Genomic DNA, 20,448 nt, shown 5'->3' on the forward strand with positions numbered 1-20,448 from the left:
CATCGGTGGGGGAGAGAGTCATAGGTTGGTGGTCTGGCGTCATGTCTGCTTTGGTTGTGGTTGTGGGGTTCCCTCGCTCAAAACGAGCATAAAAGTTGTTGAGCTCGTTTAGGAAGGAGACATCAGAGGATGCGGGAGAGGGTTTGGTGGTCCTGTAGTCTGTGATGGTCTGGAGTCCTTGCCACATGCGTCGGGGGTTGGAGTTGGAGAAGTGTTCTTCTACCTTCTTTTTGTAATGGTGTTTGGCTTTTTTGATGCCCTTCTTTAGATTAGCCCTGGCTGTACTGTAGGCGTGTGCATCTCCTGACCTAAAGGCAGTGTTGCGGGCCTTCAGGAGGAGACGAACATCCCGGTTGGGGTACATGGTGATCCGTTTCTGGGTGGTGACACTGTCTGTGGTTTTGGAGATGTAATCCAGTACAGATGAGGCGTACTGGTCCAGGTCTGTGTGGGTGAACATATTCCAGTCTGTGTTTTTAAATCTGTCCTGGAGCACTGCGTCTGTCCCCTCTGGCCACACTTTAATTGTCCTCACAGCAGGTTTCACAAGTTGGATGAGTGGTGAATACCGAGGTGTGAGGAACAGGGAGAGATGGTCCGATTGTCCAATGTGGGGGAGGGGTGTGGCTTTGTAGGCTCCAGCCAGGTTGGAATACACATGGTCTAAAGTCTTGTCTCCTCTGGTGTGGCAGGAGACATGTTGGTGGAATCTGGGGAGGACTGTCTTTAAGTTGGTGTGGTTGAAGTCGCCAGCAACAATAAAAGCAGCCTCGGGGTGTTTATTCTGGTGTTTGTTAATGGCTGCAGAAAGTTCTTTCATGGCCAACCTAGCATTAGCGTCGGGGGGTATATACACGGCAGTGAGTATGATCGAAGTGAATTCTCTGGGGAGATAATAAGGTCTGCATTTGACCATTAAAAACTCCGCATTAGGTGAGCAGTGACTCTCAGTAGTAGTGGAGTTCATGCACCAAGCATTGTTAATATAAATGCACAAACCTCCACCTCTGGTCTTGCCGGAGTCATCTGCTAGCCTGTCGGCTCGGTGTGTGTGGCGTCCTGCTAACTCGATAGCATTGTCCGGGCAGCTGTTGTTCAGCCATGTTTCGGTGAAAAACATGACATTTGAGTCCATAATCCGTCTGTTGTTAGTGATGGAGAGCCGTATCTCATCCATTTTGTTTGCCAGAGAACGGACATTGGCGAGAAAAATACTGGGTAAAGGCAGCCGGTGTGGTGTTAGCTTTAGCTTAGCCCGTAGCCCTCCGCGCCTACCTCGCCTTTGTTTACGATCTCGGCGCCGTCTGCGTGCACTTCCGCCCAGCCGGGGAGAGTGGGCAGCCTCCGGTGTTCTGGAGATCTCTGGGGTGAGTCGGAGATCGGCGACTATATTCCTATATTATTTTAGGTGATCCCTCCCAAAGCATCAGTTACTGCCAGCCTGTTGACATTCTGATACGAATGTCTTTAGAGAGGTGCCAGATATACCCTTTCCATATGCGCCTTGACTGCTGAAATATCGTGCACATGAATAATAGATGAAGCAGCACTGGCATTAGTGGATTAGTGCAGTACATCTTATTTTGTATCCTTTTTGTAGCTGTGTATTTAAACTTTGCTTCCTTTGGTTTTCATTCATGTTTTGTTGATAGTCTAAGTAACACTACACCTGGTTAGGTTTAGGCTCTGAAAAATACTTTGTTATGTGGTTGAAGTAAAAATATTGCCCCTGCAAATGATTAAACCTACAAGTTAGAAAATTAAAGTTGGCTACTGTATTTAAAAGTGACAGCAAGGGGTTCTTTTCAGGTGTAAACATCTGGAGAGTTTGGAGTGACAGGCCCACGTTCCTATAGCCTAAACCCAGATATCAAAGGGGTGATTGTGCATTATTCAGAAAGGCAAACAGCTTTGACAGCATTCCACTTTTCAATGCCCTGGAAATGTGAAGAATCTGAATATTTTGCTGACTTGGTGTAATGCATGTAATGCATATTAGGTGTTCATGAGGTATGGAGAACAGAGACCTAGAGACAACTAAAAACACTTGCCTTTTCAGCATGCTAGCTGCATATATAAGAACGCCTATATCAATGTTTGAGTAGTGGTCAGAAGAACGTAAAAAGGTATACTGAGGATAAACCAAGCCAATTCCGCTATACCTGGTGCGCGTAAGAAAATTATCAATATGTTTTTTGTTACATTTTTGTTTGGTGGTGTGGTTTTTCTAATGTGAAATATGTGCTGTGGCTCCAAAAAGTTGGAAAATACTGCCCTTTATAAACAAAATTACTGATTGCATTATGAAGAATTATCAACAACAACATTTTTATACCACACACAAAACACATTTTTATCCATTATACATTAGTATGCAGCCTTTCTCTATATCCACAGTACTTTGCTGTGCTATAAATTGCATATACAGTGCACCCTGAAAAATGATCCTAAAACCTGGGACACTGCAGTTCATGGTCAGCCTTTGAATGGTGTCTTTTCTGCTTTGTATGTCATCTGGCATACTTCTGAACAGTAATGTATTGGAAAGTGTAAGTTGTATTTATAAGCGTCACTATTAAGATTTATTATTAACCTTTTTTACCTAGAAGTGAAACTCTTGAGGATAAGTATTTCTTCTGTGTACATGTGAGAGACAACATTATGATTTTGTCCAGTCCCATTGTTTGTTTTTTTAATCTTAGAAAGTTTTCTTTTGAACCTTGGTATTATACTTCATAGTTTAATGTGAACTTCTCCTATTAACTGCTTTAGAAGGTAGTCATTAGTGGTAAAAACTGGAATATATTTTATTTTACTTCACATTAGGGAAGTAATGTGATTGTTTTTTTCTTTTAGGGGTAATGTATTCCTTTTATATTAAAGAGCTTTCAGTAAGTCTGTGGCCTGGTTTAACCTATCACACACAGCAAGCAAAGATGACAAAAAAGTGTATAATGGCAAGAAAAGGAAAAATATATTAGTAAACAAGTATAGGTGGAGGACTGGGTAGGTTGTCAGTACTTGTATATTAAGAACTGTTCTTGACCTGAAATGCTTCTTCATAAAGTCCTCCAAATTTATACACTCCATACTATCTTTCCAAATCCTGAAAATATGACTTGTTCCCAGATTCTGTAGTGCCTTTGACTCTCCAAAATGATTACACCATGTTCCCAAGCGGGGGTAAGATAGCTACAACTGTGTGCATCAAAGCCATGCCATTTCACAGACACTTGAAGAGTGCATCTCGACTTTTATAAGTGACTGTACACACACACACACTCCCTCAAATCATTTCCGATAATTCCCCAGCTCCTCATACACTCACTCAAACTTGAATGAGTTTTTTTTTTACACTCTGTAGCTCTCAAAAGGCATTCATATCAGCTAATTATGAAAAGGCAGCAGGCTGAGAAATGAGAAGACTCCCTAGCACACTGCCTGTATACAGGGAGTGCAGAATTATTAGGCAAGTTGTATTTTTGAGGAATAATTTTATTATTGAACAACAACCATGTTCTCAATGAACCCAAACAACTCATTAATATCAAAGCTGAATGTTTTTGGAAGTAGTTTTTAGTTTGTTTTTAGTTTTAGCTATTTTAGGGGGATATCTGTGTGTGCAGGTGACTATTACTGTGCATAATTATTAGGCCACGTAACAAAAAACAAATATATACCCATTTCAATTATTTATTTTTACCAGTGAAACCAATATAACATCTCCACATTCACAAATATACATTTCTGACATTCAAAAACAAAACAAAAACAAATCAGCGACCAACATAGCCACCTTTCTTTGCAAGGACACTCAAAAGCCTGCCATCCATGGATTCTGTCAGTGTTTTGATCTGTTCACCATCAACCTTGCGTGCAGCAGCAACCACAGCCTCCCAGACACTGTTCAGAGAGGTGTACTGTTTTCCCTCCTTGTAAAACTCACATTTGATGATGGACCACAGGTTCTCAATGGGGTTCAGATCAGGTGAACAAGGAGGCCATGTCATTAGTTTTTCTTCTTTTATACCCTTTCTTGCCAGCCACGCTGTGGAGTACTTGGACGCGTGTGATGGAGCATTGTCCTGCATGAAAATCATGTTTTTCTTGAAGGATGCAGACTTCTTCCTGTACCACTGCTTGAAGAAGGTGTCTTCCAGAAACTGGCAGTAGGACTGGGAGTTGAGCTTGACTCCATCCTCAACCCGAAAAGGCCCCACAAGCTCATCTTTGATGATACCAGCCCAAACCAGTACTCCACCTCCACCTTGCTGGCGTCTGAGTCGGACTGGAGCTCTCTGCCCTTTACCAATCCAGCCACGGGCCCATCCATCTGGCCCATCAAGACTCACTCTCATTTCATCAGTCCATAAAACCTTAGAAAAACCAGTCTTGAGATATTTCTTGGCCCAGTCTTGACGTTTCAGCTTGTGTGTCTTGTTCAGTGGTGGTCGTCTTGGCCATGTCTCTGAGTATTGCACACCTTGTGCTTTTGGGCACTCCAGTGATATTGCAGCTCTGAAATATGGCCAAACTGGTGGCAAGTGGCATCTTGGCAGCTGCACGCTTGACTTTTCTCAGTTCATATTACTAAAAGATGGAAACGAGATAATTAATTAGTTTGGTGAATGAGGGAGCAGAATTTTCACTTCATGGTTAACCCTGGATTTTCTGTACAATAAAAGAGGTTTTCTTCTTACTGGGGTAAGGTGGTGTGGTAACTTACACTGAGAGCCTTAGAGAGCAACAGATATGGATGGTTGAGTGATTCCTAGAAGATCCTTCAGACCTCTGCCAGGAGAGTAGGAGGGTCTTTCTCCTTTCTACCCATTGTTTTTTATCAGCTTTGCTTCTTTGTCTCTGTGAGGTTAAGCCAGGCCACACAGATATAATTATAGCTCTTTATTGTCAAAGGAGCTTGCAAAGAAAAGCGTCTGGACTTCTTTAAGTTGCTTGAAGACGTTTCACCTCTCATCCGAGAAGCTTCTTCAGTTCTAAGGTTAAATGGGGGAGAGTCCCAGATTTAAACCTAGTGGGAGTAACCCCCCACAGATGGACAAAAGGACCCCCTGATTGATGATCTTTTAATCGCCTGAGCCAAGGTGTGAAAATGGGTGTGGGTCCCAATCAGCCAGGGTTTCGGGTGAGCTCATTGTGAAACCTGGCCCCACCTTATCATGCGAATTCCTGAGGTCAGATGGCCCAGGATGTGAGTGGGCGTTAAGGCGTCTGGGGAGGGAACTCAAAACTGGATTATAGATGGCAGACAGTTGGTGTCGTAAACCACCGCCTCTGTTCAAAGATGGTCGCTCACAGTGGACATAGATGGCTTCTTTCACTCCTCTTTCAAACCATCTGTCCTCTCTGTCCAAAATGTGAACATTGGCATCCTCAAAAGAGTGTCCTTTATCCTTAAGATGCAGATGGACTGCTGAGTCTTGTCCTGTGGAGGTGGCTCTTCTGTGTTGTGCCATGCGCTTGTGAAGTGGCTGTTTGGTCTCTCCAATGTAGAGGTCTGGGCATTCCTCGCTGCACTGTACAGCATACACCACATTGTTAAGTCTGTGTTTTGGCGTTTTGTCTTTCGGGTGAACCAGTTTTTGTCTGAGTGTGTTGCTGGGTCTGAAATGCACCAGGATGTCATGCTTGGAGAAAACTCTCCTGAGTTTTTCTGATACACCGGCTACATAGGGGATGACAATGTTGTTGCGTCTGTCCTTCTTATCCTCCCTCGCTGGTGTCTGATCTTCTTTTCTGTGCCTCTTTGCTGACTTTAAGAACGCCCATTTAGGATTGCCGCACGTTTTGAGTGCTTCCTTTTGAGTGGAGATTGTCAGAAAACGACTACAAGAAGACAGCTCCTTGGAAGACAGGACCAACTTCACACCCGATCAGATTTGCACACTGTTAGACCTCTGCCTTACCACAACATACTTCAAATACAACGAAGGCTTCTACAGACAAAAACATGGCTGTGCCATGGACTCCCCCGTGTCACCTATTGTAGCCAACCTTTACATGGAAGAAGTGGAAAGGAAGGCTCTTGGCTCTTTCAAAGGAAGAGTACCCAGCCACTGGTACAGATATGTAGACGACACCTGGGTCAAAATCAAGACACAAGAAGTGGAATCCTTCACTGTGCACATTAACGCTGTGGATTAAAACATCAAGTTCACCAGGGAAGACACAAAGGACGACTGTTTGCCTTTCCTGGACTGCGCTGTGCACATTGAAGAGAACGGCAACCTTAACATAGAACCGGAAGCCCACACACACGGACCAGTACCTCCTCTTTGACTCCCATCACCCTCTGGAACACAAACTTGGAGTAATTAGGACGCTTTTCTTTGCAAGCTCCTTTGACTACAATGACCTGGATGACTGAGAACCTTCACAGACATAAAGCTCTTTATTATAAAAAGAATAACTCTAAAAGAGAAAAAAGGCATTATTGCTCAACGAGTCCATCATCAGTTGCCATCTGGTCAAAGTTTCCATGGTCTTTAGGGATCGTATTTATACGTATAGAAAGCTGACAAAAAGCAGTTCAAATATATATCATATTTAGTTACTATGATAAGAACTGATCATGCAGGATGATGGCACTAAACCTGTCTAGTCACTGCGTTATGCCTCATTTTATGTAACTATGTGTTTTGTTAGATAGCAATGTCTTTTTTCTTTCCTCGGTCAAATGAACCAAAGTCTAAAAGAGCCTTTAGCGCCTCATTTACTATTCACTCATCCATATCACTCATACCATTATTACTGATAAATAACAAAATCATTCTGGTGAAAGACTTTTAGGGTCTCAGCATGCCTCGAATTACCTGTGATCTGCTGTCTGATCACTTTGAAGGGCAAATGTTTTTATAGTTAATCCAAATGACCAAACTCAGAGGCAAGGAATTTGGACGAACCGTCCCCTTGGCAGTTTTATTCTGCTTTCTTGTTCTAATGCCAAGAACTCTCTTGGTGGTGCCCATTAGTGTCTTTGTCCTGTAGATAATAAAACTTGAACTGTCAGAAGTCTTTCATGATGTTGCGCTTGGTTGTACACGTCAGATGTTACAAGAAGTAGTGAGTAGAAATGAAGGAACAGAGTCTGAGTGAAATTCATAGCCTGCTTACATTCACACCTCAGTACTCCTTGATTCATCAATTTTAAGGAATTAAAGTTGAAAGGCCCCAAGACGTAACTGATTCTGCCTTTGGAAAGTGGCTTCACACACTGTTAGATTAGAGAACCCTTTGTTTGACGCATAAAAAGGCCTAGCAAGGCCTAGCTTTGATGGCTTTGTATATCCATTCTGTTTTTCTTTCACAGTGCCTGTTTACCCAGTGATTATCTTATTGCACTCCTTGTTAGGACATCGTTAAAACACAGCCCGCAGAGCGAGCCACACACTGCTCGATTCAACATTGATCCCTCTCCATCACACAGTCACACTTATTCAGTACTGCTGCCACTGTTGATGGCATGAGTTGTCGGCACAGTAAATAAAGCTGGGCAGATGGCTCTTATTGCTTGCTTCACAAACCTCATTTTAGACAGGAGTAAAGAAAACTTGAATAACAGACATTTGAGTTTCACAAAAAGGATCTCATTGTGACTAAAAGCATAAAAAGCACTTAATTAGCAATGAATGCTGTATTTTGTCAATTTTCTATGTATAGACAACTTCAGTGATCCAACTTTGTTATGTATGTGCATTTTCGCACTACATAGTTTTACTTATAAAAAACAAATTACACAGTTCTTATACACATTTTTACCAATGAATTTCCATGACTTTAGAATGATGTTTCATTTAACCTACTAAAAATATCTGTTGAAAACGTATATTTCATTCTGTTAAAAATTGAGTTTTCTGTCCCACTGTCACAAGAGTTTGCTTATGAGGGGGTATCTATTATTGTAGGGTTTTTACAACATGGCATGCCTTGAGGCAACTATTGTTGTCTATAACCCTATATAGATAAAATTGAATTGAAGTGAACATGAAGGAAATCAAAAGGTACACCCTCATCTCATATTAACCAGTTTTAAATTGAACAGTTTTCTACTGCATAAGCTTTTGGGGGTTTTTTTTAATCTAAAGTTCAAACTCCTCACTCATTGTGTGATTCAGTATCTTGTCTGGCAGCCTTGGATTAAAGAACCAACCTTCTGACTAGCAGATGATCTGCTCTGCCTCCTAAGCTAACAGCCACCTTATTATCTCACTAAGATAATTCTGGTGAAAGACCATAGCTATGGAAAGCACCTAGCTGCTCCCATGTTTAGAATATCAAACATTTTGCAATCACTTTTTGTATGTTTTTTTTTTTTTTTGCCTGTCCCGTTTGGCTCTTTTGCCATCAGAATTGTTGTCTAAAGGCAAAGAAAGATGCCCAACGGATTTACTTTACCAAATTGACCTTGCCGTAATGGTCCATTTGATTCACCTTTTATTGTTTATTTTATTTTCACTTACTGAATATGGGACAGACTTGACTGGGGGAAAGAAGGGGAGAAAGAAAGAGGGAAAGAGAAACAGCTGAGAAGAGGGACGGGGGAGAAGGGCAAAAGACAAAAACCAACAGAATGGGATAAAATAAGCATTTTGTTGGTAAGAATGTGTGCAGTATCCAGTGTGTGAATGTGTGTGTGAATGGGTGGATGACTGGATATGTAAAGCGCTTTGGGGTCCTTAGGGACAAGTAAAGTGCTATACAAATACAGGCCATTTACCATTTACCATTTATCCCACATAGAAAACATGTCAAGACTCTGCAAACAAAGTATTGTTTGACCTAATATGAATGTTAGGTAGTTGATCATAACCATATTTCCATGGCTTTGCCAAAATTTTATGCGATTACTTTCAAAAATGAATTACACAAATCTTAGTTGTTTTTATCTCAAAAGACAATAATACTTTTAATTCAGAAATGTTTTAACAGAGCTACATTTCAAATATAAAACAGTACATGTGCTCTGTATTGATTCTAACGGTACATAAAATTTAGTATCTGATAAATAATTTTATCCATATTGCAGTTGGTTTAAAGAACTAATAATTTCAGTGAGTCTGCCAGGCCCGTAAACAATGGCAAACAATAGCTACAAGCTAGCTATGAGCTGAAAAAGTTACCTTAACATCTGATAGCTTTCTGAACCAAACAGAGGGACAATGTGAGAAACTGTACTGAAAATAAACTGAAATTACACCATGAAGTGGATACACCAGTTTTCTAGGATGCACTAGGTATTCAGCATTTAGCTAGTTGTGCTAATCACGCAGGTTTTAGACAGACAGTATAAAGGGCAACATAATCTAAATTCATTAAGTACCAAATGAAATCAACATTAGAAGTACCAAATGATAAGTCTAATGTTGATTTCTAGTCTTTTGATTGTTATTTAAGATTTCATTTGCTGACATCAGGGCAAGGCTCTTTTGTTATATCTGAAGACAGTTTCATGAGACTCTGCTTCTGTCTTGGTGATTCTGAACACTTCATCCTTTCCCACAGGTTCAGTATTGATGAAGGACGGACGTGGAACATTCACAACTTTACAAGCACCTCCGTGTTCGTCGATGGACTTCTGAGTGAGCCAGGAGATGAGACCCTGGTCATGACGTGAGTGAAAATTTCAATTTCAGTGCTTCTGCCAGAATGATAAAACACACTGTTCAGTTAAATTAACTGAAAAGGGTCTGAAATTTTAGGTGCCTTTTAAAAAAATACAAATTCAAACTTTCCTTTATGTAGCTGACAATATATTCTCTCATATTCCATATCTATTCAGCATTGTGGAGAAGAATTTAAATACCTTACATCTCCTACAATTTACCTTTTATTGTATCCTTAACTCTTCCTGTACTCGTATACGTTTTTAATAAGTTGTCTGAAAGGTCTACCGGGTAATAGAGTACATTTAAAGGAGCTCATTTTTCTTTTCCAATAAAGCAGTCCCCCTTTTTGGAGAGTGGCACCTAGTTTCTCTTCAGTTTCACATTAAAGCAGAGAATGATGGGAGCAGAGGACCCCTACATACTCACCTGCTGACATATTACTCCCATAGTCTGCTAAGTATTTATGAACGCATCCTGAGCAGGCTTAGACTAGTACAGCAGTACAGGCAGCTTAGTTAGCGTCTACGGTGCTGTGCATAAGTCTTGAGCCATAAGCCCTCATTTCTTTATATACAGCTTGAAAGACAGTATTGTATGAACAGGGGTCGGATTCAGATTCGGATTTGCCACTCTCAGCCAAACGGCCTATGGGCGCCTGCTCATCCCAGTGAGCTAAACCAAGGCCTGAGAACCTTTACACTCTAACACAGCCTAATCACCTTCCTCTGTCTCACCATATCCCCTGCATCCTCATCTTTTACACTAACGCTCTGCTTGTCCTCCTTCACTAGGTCCATGGACCTCCTCTGTGATTGCTCTTATTTTCTTCTGCCTGGCAGCTTGATATACAGCATTATTTGTCCAAACTCTTTACTATCTCATTATTTGCCTCTCTAACATTGTCTTCAAAGTACTCAACCTGAGCCGTCTCTCTGATATACTAATTTCTAATACTGTCCATTTGGTCTCTCCCAACAAAAATTTGAGCATCAGCCTCATATTAGTTGAAACTGTCCATCTTCACTACCTCTGCTCCTTGTATTGTCACTCTTTCTCATTCACATTGCTTCTTCTGACTTTCACTCCTCTTCTCTCCAACGTATCCCTCCACCTTTCCAGGCTCTCCCACCTACTCCTCCCTACACAATCACAGTGTTAACTGTGAACATCTTTATCCACAAAGACTCCTGCCTGATTGCATCTGTCAGCTTGTCTATCACTGTTGTAAACAAGAAGGGGGTCAAAGCCAGTACCTGTTTGTAATTCCACCTGTCTCCCTGTCCTCATTCATGTCCTGGCCTCACGTACATTTCTGCCAATCCTGACTTCCTAATGCTGTAGCATAGAGTTTGGCAACCTATCATATTGTTTCTCGAAATCCTCAAAAGCATTTTGCAAAACCTTCTGACCTTTTCTGTACTTCCTGATCAGCACTTTCAAAGAAAATATTACATCTACCATCAACAGATTCATAGCTTATCGCTATCATCTTCATCAGTCTGTAATTACTATAACTCTTTTGTTCTTGAAAACTGGTACCACTACAGTTTTCGATTTCTTTGGCTTCTCACTCTATGAGTACTGAATATCAACTGCAGGTAGCTTTAGGTGCAGATGTCAGGCGTTCATATCTTTTTAGGCGTAAAGTCTGTCTTCTCTTGCTTGCTCTCTCTCTCTCTCTCACTCGCTCTCTCCAAATCTCTCCATCTCTAAGTTAGCAGGAGTGACACTTGTCACATCATCTTAGACTCCAGACCTTGGCACACAGATAAGACTCACTCCTAGCAGTAATCTGCTGAGAAGGGCAAAGAGATTGTCACACACACGCACAGATACACGCGCAGGCACACACACATGAGGAGGAGAGATCGAACATTCAAGCTCACTCACCATTATCAGAGATGTCAGGCACACAGCCTCTGGGCTGAGACACACTCAGACGCACACACACACACACACACACACACACACACACACACACACACACATATATATGTGCCATCCAACTGACTCCAGCGAGATAGGGTCGGCGGCCAAGGAAGGGTGTTGAGGGCAGCTCATGTCTGATAGATTAGCCAGGGTCTATATCCTTGCCACGGAGTTTCGATTTTTGATGGCGGAGGCTGCCATCCCGTAATGAAGTCTTTGAACAGTGACTTAGCACCAAGGACAGGTGGGGAGTAGAGCTCGTCCACCACTCATACTAATAACACCCAGTCAAATATCAGGACAGCACAGGCGGGTTTCTACTGCACATACTGCTTTGTGAGATCATGAAATCACCTCATTCTGCTGCTTCTAAACCACTTGTAAGAAACATAATAGAAAACCACATCACTGGTTTGTATCTAATCACATTCTGCAACAAAACTCTCCTGAAAACAATGTACAAACATGTGTTTTCTCCTACTTAGCTCTGTTTGTTTAACAAAGGGAGCTCTTACAGTTTTTTCTGAATGCTTAAACCCTAACTGTGATTCCTGTAGCACAATCTCTAAAACTATTCAGACTTATAGCAAAACCACTCACTGAGTTTGCAAAACTAAAAGCACAAAAACTGCTTTGCACTCAGTTTGCAATTTTGTAACACACACTTTGCAAAACTGTAGGCACAATTCACTGCACAACACTCAATTACCAAATTTCCAACACACTCCTAGCAAAAGTATACACATGTATGGCTATCATTAACACTAATTTGCCAACTGTCTGGCACACTTTCACATGTGAAAACTTTTTTAGATAATTAGTTCACTTTGCAATCAGCCTAAGCACTATAATACAGGTAAGCTGTGTGTGCGGAGTACAATGGAGGGAGCAGAAAGAGTGAGAAGTAGAGGAGGCCGAGGAAGAGGACGTGGAGGTGAAGAAGTAGGATGAAGAGGACGACAAGGACAAGGAGGAGCAAGAGGAAGACGAGGAAGGGGGAGAGGAAGGGTAGGAAGAGTAAGAAATAGAATTGCTGATGACATCAGAGCTACAATAGTGGACCATGTCATCAACCGTGGAATGACCCTGAGGGTAGCTGGCCAACGGGTCCAGCCTAACTCGAGCCGCTACACTGTAGCAAGTACCATAAGGACATCTTGAAATGAGAATCGGTTAGTACAGTCACTTCGCACAAAGATTTGTAGCACTGCCATATGCCAATGAGAAACACACCAATACCACTGATGTAAAAATACTGAAATTGTTACTTTACAGAATTGCTAGATGACCAGATGCTGGGGGCAGAGGAAGCATGTTCACTGCAGACCAAGTAACCCATATAGTCATTATGGCGATTGCAAATAATCCTATACTTGGAAATGAACACTTGTGTTTGTTTTGATGTGTTTGAATAAACACCAGTACTTGAAGTTTGGATCCCTCTATGCTTATGGATCTATGACAGAAGTATGAGCTCAAACTGACATAGCCTACCTTGTGCGCAGAGAAAGCAAAAGCCAGATGTGTTTTGTATTCATACCATCAGTGTGCAGTTGGCGCATTGTGTGCTTAGTAGATGATGGCTTATGTGTACTGTTTGATACGGAAACACCATTTTTACGAAGGTGTGAAGAGTTAATCCAGCTGTGTTTGCTTTTGCAAGAGAACTACAATGTTTTGATTATTGGGTGACAGGTTTTCTTATTTGTGTGAAGAGTTTTGCAAAATTAGCCAATAGTTACAAAAAATGTGCTTAAGCAATCAGAAAAAACTGTAATAAGTTTTGATTTGTGTTCACTGAGCTGATTGGACTGTTGTTTGTCCACTAACAGAAGTGTTAATGCTCTGGAGCGCCCATTCAAAAGTAGACAAAGAAATAACTAAATTAACTCCACAGCTGGTGGGAATTAATACACAAATAAAGCAATAAACATTTTTACACTGAAGTACACTGAAAGGTTTGCAGTGACCCAGCAAAATGTTGTTTACAAAATCTAGATAAGACTCACGGATGGAAATGTTAAACATGCGTTCATCCACATTACTAAGGCAGGATCTTCTCCTTGTCCTCCATAGGTGGTTTTCAGAATTTTGAAATTGGCGTATTGTGATCATAGACTGTATACAAAGATAGACAGTTTGTAGCTACTTATTAGATTAAAGACTCAAGATAAGTATTTTTGGGCAGCTGCCATGTCGTTATTTTGGAGTCAGAGGTTACCATATTTGATCAGGAGGGTGATGTCGTAAGCTATCAGCTAATATTAGCACAGATCCTGCTAATTGTTACTAAATAAGACTTCAAATTTTACCTTAGCAAAACTGAAATCCAAACTTTTTTGACAGTCTGTACCACACAGCATGGAATAATTTTAAATCAGATAATTGCTTTAAAAATCCTCCAAATTTAAGAAGCAGGATAATCCGTATTTGACCAAATCAAACAAGTAAGAGCAAGAAGAACAACAGAGGTAAAAAGTGGAACATCAGCATATGTGAATCTGCAGCCGAGACATCTGTCACTACCTTTTAACGACGCTGGTAAAGACAACATTAGTCTTGCTTGCGCGGCACTCCAACGAAGTGATTGCAAGCCAATAACATATGTCAGAGTGACTGATTTGAGTCACATCAGTATGCTTAAAAATGTTCTAACAGACACACACAGATTAAACAGCTGAGTTCAGTAATGGGAATATGGCGCATCACCTGTGATTTCCTGTAGAACACCACCATCTAGTGGAAAGGATGGGGAACTGTGACTTTGCTAAAAGGCTTTATCACTTGAGCTACATTTCCAATAGAGATACAATCCATTTGTAAAGCTGCAAGATGGTTTAGGTAAAGATTATCTCAGTGTTGCCCCTTGCATCATACACAATAATGCCACAATAATGCTGTAAAATAAATACTTACATTTTAAAACTGCCACTCTGTGTTTTAGAAAAGCACATGTTGTGAATTACCAGTCTTAGAATAATTAATGAAGTTGCTGCTGTTTGTGTCAGGTGTGTAAGTGAGTGCAACTCAGTGACTCTGAGGAAACACAGAGGAAAGAATCTAACAAACAGCTGGAAGCAAGAACGTTGTTAATGTTTTATCAAACAAGCAGAACATTAAGGAAATATCCTGTCTTTACCATTTAGGTGTTGATGCTAAAAAATGAAAAAAGCCTGATGTTCAGACTTTCCTTTGTGCCGACAAAAAAAGGCTTTTTTCGTTATACTGTGTGTGTGTGTGTGTGTGTGTTTTCTTGCAGTGTGTTTGGCCACATCAGCTATAGGTCAGACTGGGAGCTGGTGAAAGTGGACTTTAGGCAGTCTTTTCCCCGTCAGTGCACTGAGTCTGATTATGACTCCTGGCAGTTCACAGATCAGAAGGTAATGCACACGGACTCACACAGAGATGCAGCACATTCACATGATTTAAGCTGTGTTATAGATTCTAGCTTTTTGAAGTTTCCAAGGGAAATTATCTATTTCTAAGGTCATGGCTCTCGAGCTGTGTTTGGTTGTATCAGATTGTACAAACATATAAGTGGCTACAGAGTGTGCACATGGATTTTATCACCCTTAGGAGGAAAAGTGCATTATGGGCCAGGAGCGGACGTTCAGGAAGAGGAAGGACACTGCATTCTGCATAAAAGGAAAAAGCTACACATCAGCTCTGACCAACAAACCCTGCCAGTGTACTGAGAAAGACTACAACTGGTAAATATGCACTGAACTGGTTTCAGATTACATCATATTTCCTCTATTATTGTATCTGAAAGTAGAATGCGGAAACAAAAGCAAATGTATTGTTTATAAATGCAAATAAAGGACACTGTGCACACTACAGGGTGGGCCATTTATATGGAAAACACCATAATAACATGGGAATGGTTGGTGATATTAAAGTCCTGTTTGTGGCACATTAGTATATGTGAGGTGGCAAACTCCTCAAGATGGGTGGTGACCATGGTGGCCGTTTAGAAGTCGGCCATCTTGGATACAACTTTTGTTTTTTCAATAGGAAGACGGCCATGTGACACATCAAACTTATTGGTAATGTCACAAGAAAAACAATGGTGTGCTTGGTTTCAATGTAACTTTATTCTTTCATGAGTTACTTACAAGTTTCTGACCACTTATAAAATGTGTTCAATGTGCTGCATTGTGTTAGATTGTCAATGCAACCTTCTTCTCCCACTTTTCACACACTGATAGCAACACCACAGGAGAAATGCCAGCACAGGCATCCAGTATCCGTAGTTTCAGGTGCTTCACATCTCGTATCTTCACACCATAGACAATTGCCTTCAGATGGCGCCAAAGATAAAAGTCTAAGGGGGTCAGATCGGGAGACCTTCGGGCCACCACGACCAATCCACTTTCCAGGAAACTGTTCATCTAGGAATGCTCGGACCTGGCACCCATAATGTGGTGGAGCACCATCTTGCTGGAAAAACTCAGGGAACATGCCAGCTTCAGTGCACAAAGAGGGAAACACATCATCATGTAGCAATTTCAAATATCCAGTGGCCTTGAGGTTTCCATTGATGAAGAATGGACCCACTATCGTTGTACCCCATATACCACACCAAACCATCACTTTTGTTGGTCCAACAGTCTTGGAGGGATCCATCCAATATGGGTTAGTGTCAGACCAATAGGGGTGGTTTTGTTTGTTAACTTCACCATTCACATAAAAGTTTGCCTCATCTCTGAACAAAATCTTCTGCGTGAACTGAGGGTCCTGTTCCAGTTTTTGTTTTGCCCATTCTGCAAATTCTGTGCGCCGATCTGGGTCATCCTCGTTGAGATGCTGCAGTAGCTGGATTTTGTAAGGGTGCCGTTTGTGAGAAGCTAATATCCGCCGAAGGGATGTTCAACTAATGCCACTCTCCAGTGAGATGCGGCGAGTGCTACGCTGTGGGCTCTTGCTGAATGAAGCTAGGACAGCCACTGATGTTTCTTCATTAGTAACAGTTTGCTTGCGTCCACATTTTGGCAAAAATCACGAAACTTAGCAAGCAGTTTGCTGACTGTAGCATGGGAGATGGGTGGTCCCGTAGGGTGTCTTGCATTGAAATCTGCTGCAATGACCCGGTTACTGCGTTCACCAGATATCAACACAATTTCGATCCGCTCCTCACGTGTTAACCTCTTCGACATGTCAATGACTGTGAACAAAGAGAAACTTGTAAATAACTCATGAAAGAATAAAGTTACGTGGAAACCAAGCACACCATTGTTTTTCTTGTGACATTACCAATAAGTTTGATGTGTCACATGGCCTATTGAAAAAACAAAAGTTGTATCCAAGATGGCCGACTTCTAAATGGCCACCATGGTCACCACCCACCTCGAGGAGTTTGCCCCTTCACATATACTAATGTGCCACAAACAGGACTTTAATATCACCAACCATTCCCATGTTATTACGGTGTATCCATATAAATGGCCCACCCTGTACTTCATGCTGTGTTATCTTTGAGGCCTTTACTTTTTCAAGTATTTGCTCAGACCAGCATAACTTTCTTGCTTAGTGAACAGTTATTAATTTTTATGATGCTGAAATGTCTTTGTAGTGATTATGGATTCGAGCAATCACACATGGAAACTGACCGCTGCATTGCTGACTTCTGGTATGATCCAGATTCACCACCTGAAGACTGCCACCTAGGACAGACCTACATGTCCAGCACTGGGTCTGTTCTTGTTGATTTTACGTTTTCTCCAACCCAGCTCCAGCTCTGTCTCAAGTTCACACCTACCAGCATTGTTATTCACTCTCTAATCTTGCTTTCAGTAAGAGTGCACGCCTGACTTCACACTCTGTCCTCTGCTGTGTTTCAGCTACAGGAAGATGATATCTAACTCATGTGAAGGGGAGCCAAACAAGCAGCAGAGCTCTAAAAAGCACAGCTGCCCCCTGCTCGCGCCTAAAGGATTACGAGTTGGCATAAAAGGGCAGATGCTGGCTGTGGCACCTGGGGATGACATCACATTCACTGTCCACCAGGAGCAGGTAGGACAAAAGTTGTTTTCTTTTTACTTTTTCCTCATTTATTCAGTTTCAGTTTGTTGAACATTATCTTTCTTTAACAGGGTGACACCAGCAGCACCAAGTATCAGGTGGATCTTGGTGATGGGGTACGGACAATTTACCAGAACCTGACTGTGACTGATGAACCCATCCAGCACCGTTATGAAAATCCAGGCATTTACAAGGTCAAAGTGAAGGCTGAGAATATGGCTGGACACGATGAGGCTACCATGTACATCCAGGTCACAGGTTGGGTTTCCTGGTGAACTTCCTTGTCTTTTAATTAGACAGCCTCTAAAATGTATTTTCTTTCTTGGAGGTGGAGTTTTTGCTGATGTCTCATCACTGAAGCTCACACTGCCTGTCACAAACATCTATACTCATTTGTCCTGAATTTCTATTAATACCTAGCAGGGAAAAAACGTGATGAAATCATCTTTTGCCAGTTGGTTCGCTCCTCTCATATCTGTCTAGCTTTGCCAAATATGGTGGAGACCGTTCTGAATCTCACTTCATTTTTCACTTCTTATTTGTCAGTTAGAAATGTTCTAATTCTACTGACACGAACTTTAATATTTAACATGGTAGCTGAGGCCTGTAGAGTCTGACCCTTTCTTATTATTTTAATAGAATTTCATTTCTTGTAGCCCCACTACAGGAAGTACACCTAGAAGTGGTTCCCATTGCTGGGAGAAACCATGAGGTCAATCTCACTGCTACTGTCCTTCCCAGTGAGGCCAACCTGACTGTCTTTTACTGGTGGATAGGAGACAGCATGCAGGTAAAGGAAAAACTTCAATTGTCATTCATTTATAAATTCATTTCTAACTGTAAAATCTGTGGAATTCCATTAAAATTGCGTTAGTTCAGCTAAGTAACTAAGGATTGAATACAGAGTGGTGTACAAACAAACGTGAAAAGTGGTGATTAAGAGGAAGAAACAGTGTGTCATGAGAAGCACTCCCCAGCACTTTAGGCCTGATGCTGGAAACTAAACTAAAACTTCATCAAAAAAAGAAATCTCTAAGACTGATCTAAACTGAGAGCTGGTTCCATAGAAGAGGGACCTGCAAGCTGAAGGCTCTGCCTCCCATTCTACGTTTAAATACCGTAGCAACAACAAAAAACCCAGCAAACAATAATAAATAATAGCAGCAGCAGACTACATGGTGCCTAAGCCAAGTTGCTGTATAATGAGCCCAAAGAATCACCTAATTGTCAACTGGGTTTGACAATTGGTATGAGGTGTTTGTGCTGAAATGTTTGGTTTTTATGTATTATGCATTATGGCCAAACATATGCACTTTAGTCACATATGTCCAAAAAACACAGTTGCTGAAGTGTTGTAGTTTGTTCAGATAAAATTTTGCAAAGATAATGAGTGCTGCTGTGTTCTTTCTAGAAAGAGGCTTTCTCCTGGGAACCCTTCCAGACACACTGTACTTGTTCAGTCTTTTTCTAAATCTTGAATTTAACATGGTAGCTGAGGCCTGTAGAGTCTGAGATGTAGTTCTTGGATTGTTTTTTTGCTTGGTTGGTTGTTTTGGTGGTTTTTGCACTTTCTCTGAGCATTGCACTGTAACCTTGGGGTGAATTTCCCAAGATCTCTACTACTAGGAAGAATGTCTTGAATTTATTCCACTTCTTCCTCCAGACCAGAAAACTGCCAAAAAAATCTGATTTTGTGGCCGTGGTTGGGTTCCCGAATTAAATTAATGACGTGCATTTAATTTGCAGCCCCCCGTGGCTACTTATCTTTTTAATTCCCAAGGAACTAGTAAGGGTGTACTTAAATTTGACACTCTGATTGTGCATTTTGGATAAGGTTTTGTTCAATAAACAATGACACAGCATTATAGGAAATGTTTTGTACTTTGCCTGAAGTTTTATTTATTTAATTTTAAGACCTGGTAAAGAACAGATGATTTTTATTATGTTCTGATATGTATAAACTTTTCAGTTTCTTTTTACAGTGACAAAGAGACCAAAATTTGTGTAGCTGCTAAGTATTAACTAGTTACATTGTGCACTGCCTTCTTGCTATTGGTTGCTGGACCCAGAGTACAATATGGGGGGTTTCTTGTTAGGGTTCCTCGCTTGGAACAATTGCAATACCAATTTTAATTTAAGCTATGAGCAAATTTGTGGCCCAGTGACTATAGCAATGAATTAAAATAGTCTCAAAATTTATTATGCACAGCAGGTTTCATATTGCATAGGTTTATTAAATAAACCCAAAAATGTTCTGAATATTTCTGACCTCCAGACCTCCATTTTTTTGTTTTTCCAGATGTTCCACATGTTTTTATCACTAATACTGTGAATTTTTCCTGCAGCCCATCCTGACTCTGCAGAACAACCTTCTGACTCGTTTCCCAGGAACAGGCAAAGTCTCAGTCACGGTACAGGCCACAAACAGCCGATCCATGGTGCAGGACACAAGAACTGTCCGAGTTTACGGTAACGTATGTTTGTATGTGCTAAGAGGTGAAGAGAAAGAGGTTATTATATCAAAGGTTCTGAGAAAGTTACATTTGTCTGTTGGCCAAAATAGAATTACAATATTCATTTTAATTCAATTCTTCAATTCAATTTTATTTATACAGCGGCAAATCACAACAACAGTCATTTCAAGGCACTATTGTCAGAAAAACCCAACCCCATATGACCCCCTACGAGCAAGCTCAGGGTGGGGCGGTTATCTGCCACGATTGGTTGGGGAGAGAGAAGGAGGACAGGATCAAAGACATGTTGTGGAAGTGAGCCAGAGATTACAGTATTTTTTTCGAGTGGTTAAACACATTTCTCGAAACTATGCCTCGTATTCTCAAAACAGTAAACACAAATCCATAACGTCTCACCCAAT

At 41.1% G+C, this 20,448-nt stretch overlaps 1 protein-coding gene across 3 annotated transcripts in view; it reads left to right on the forward strand.

The window, feature by feature from the left end:
* Positions 1-20,448, forward strand: part of sorcs2 (sortilin-related VPS10 domain containing receptor 2) — a 359,359-nt gene that overhangs the window by 330,986 nt on the left and 7,925 nt on the right. For all 3 annotated transcript variants that reach the window (XM_085267444.1, XM_085267445.1, XM_085267446.1), the window contains exons 14-21: positions 9,520-9,627; positions 14,812-14,932; positions 15,129-15,262; positions 17,125-17,244; positions 17,393-17,564; positions 17,645-17,831; positions 18,230-18,363; positions 19,919-20,042. In XM_085267444.1, coding sequence (XP_085123570.1) covers positions 9,520-9,627; positions 14,812-14,932; positions 15,129-15,262; positions 17,125-17,244; positions 17,393-17,564; positions 17,645-17,831; positions 18,230-18,363; positions 19,919-20,042 — 1,100 coding nt within the window. The remainder of the gene's footprint in view (positions 1-9,519; positions 9,628-14,811; positions 14,933-15,128; positions 15,263-17,124; positions 17,245-17,392; positions 17,565-17,644; positions 17,832-18,229; positions 18,364-19,918; positions 20,043-20,448) is intronic.

This window comes from Mchenga conophoros, linkage group LG3 (assembly GCF_057382185.1).
Source record: "Mchenga conophoros isolate Kocher_MC1m ecotype Shallow Benthic linkage group LG3, M_conophoros_male_GT1.1, whole genome shotgun sequence".
NCBI classification, from domain to species: Eukaryota; Metazoa; Chordata; class Actinopteri; order Cichliformes; family Cichlidae; genus Mchenga; species Mchenga conophoros.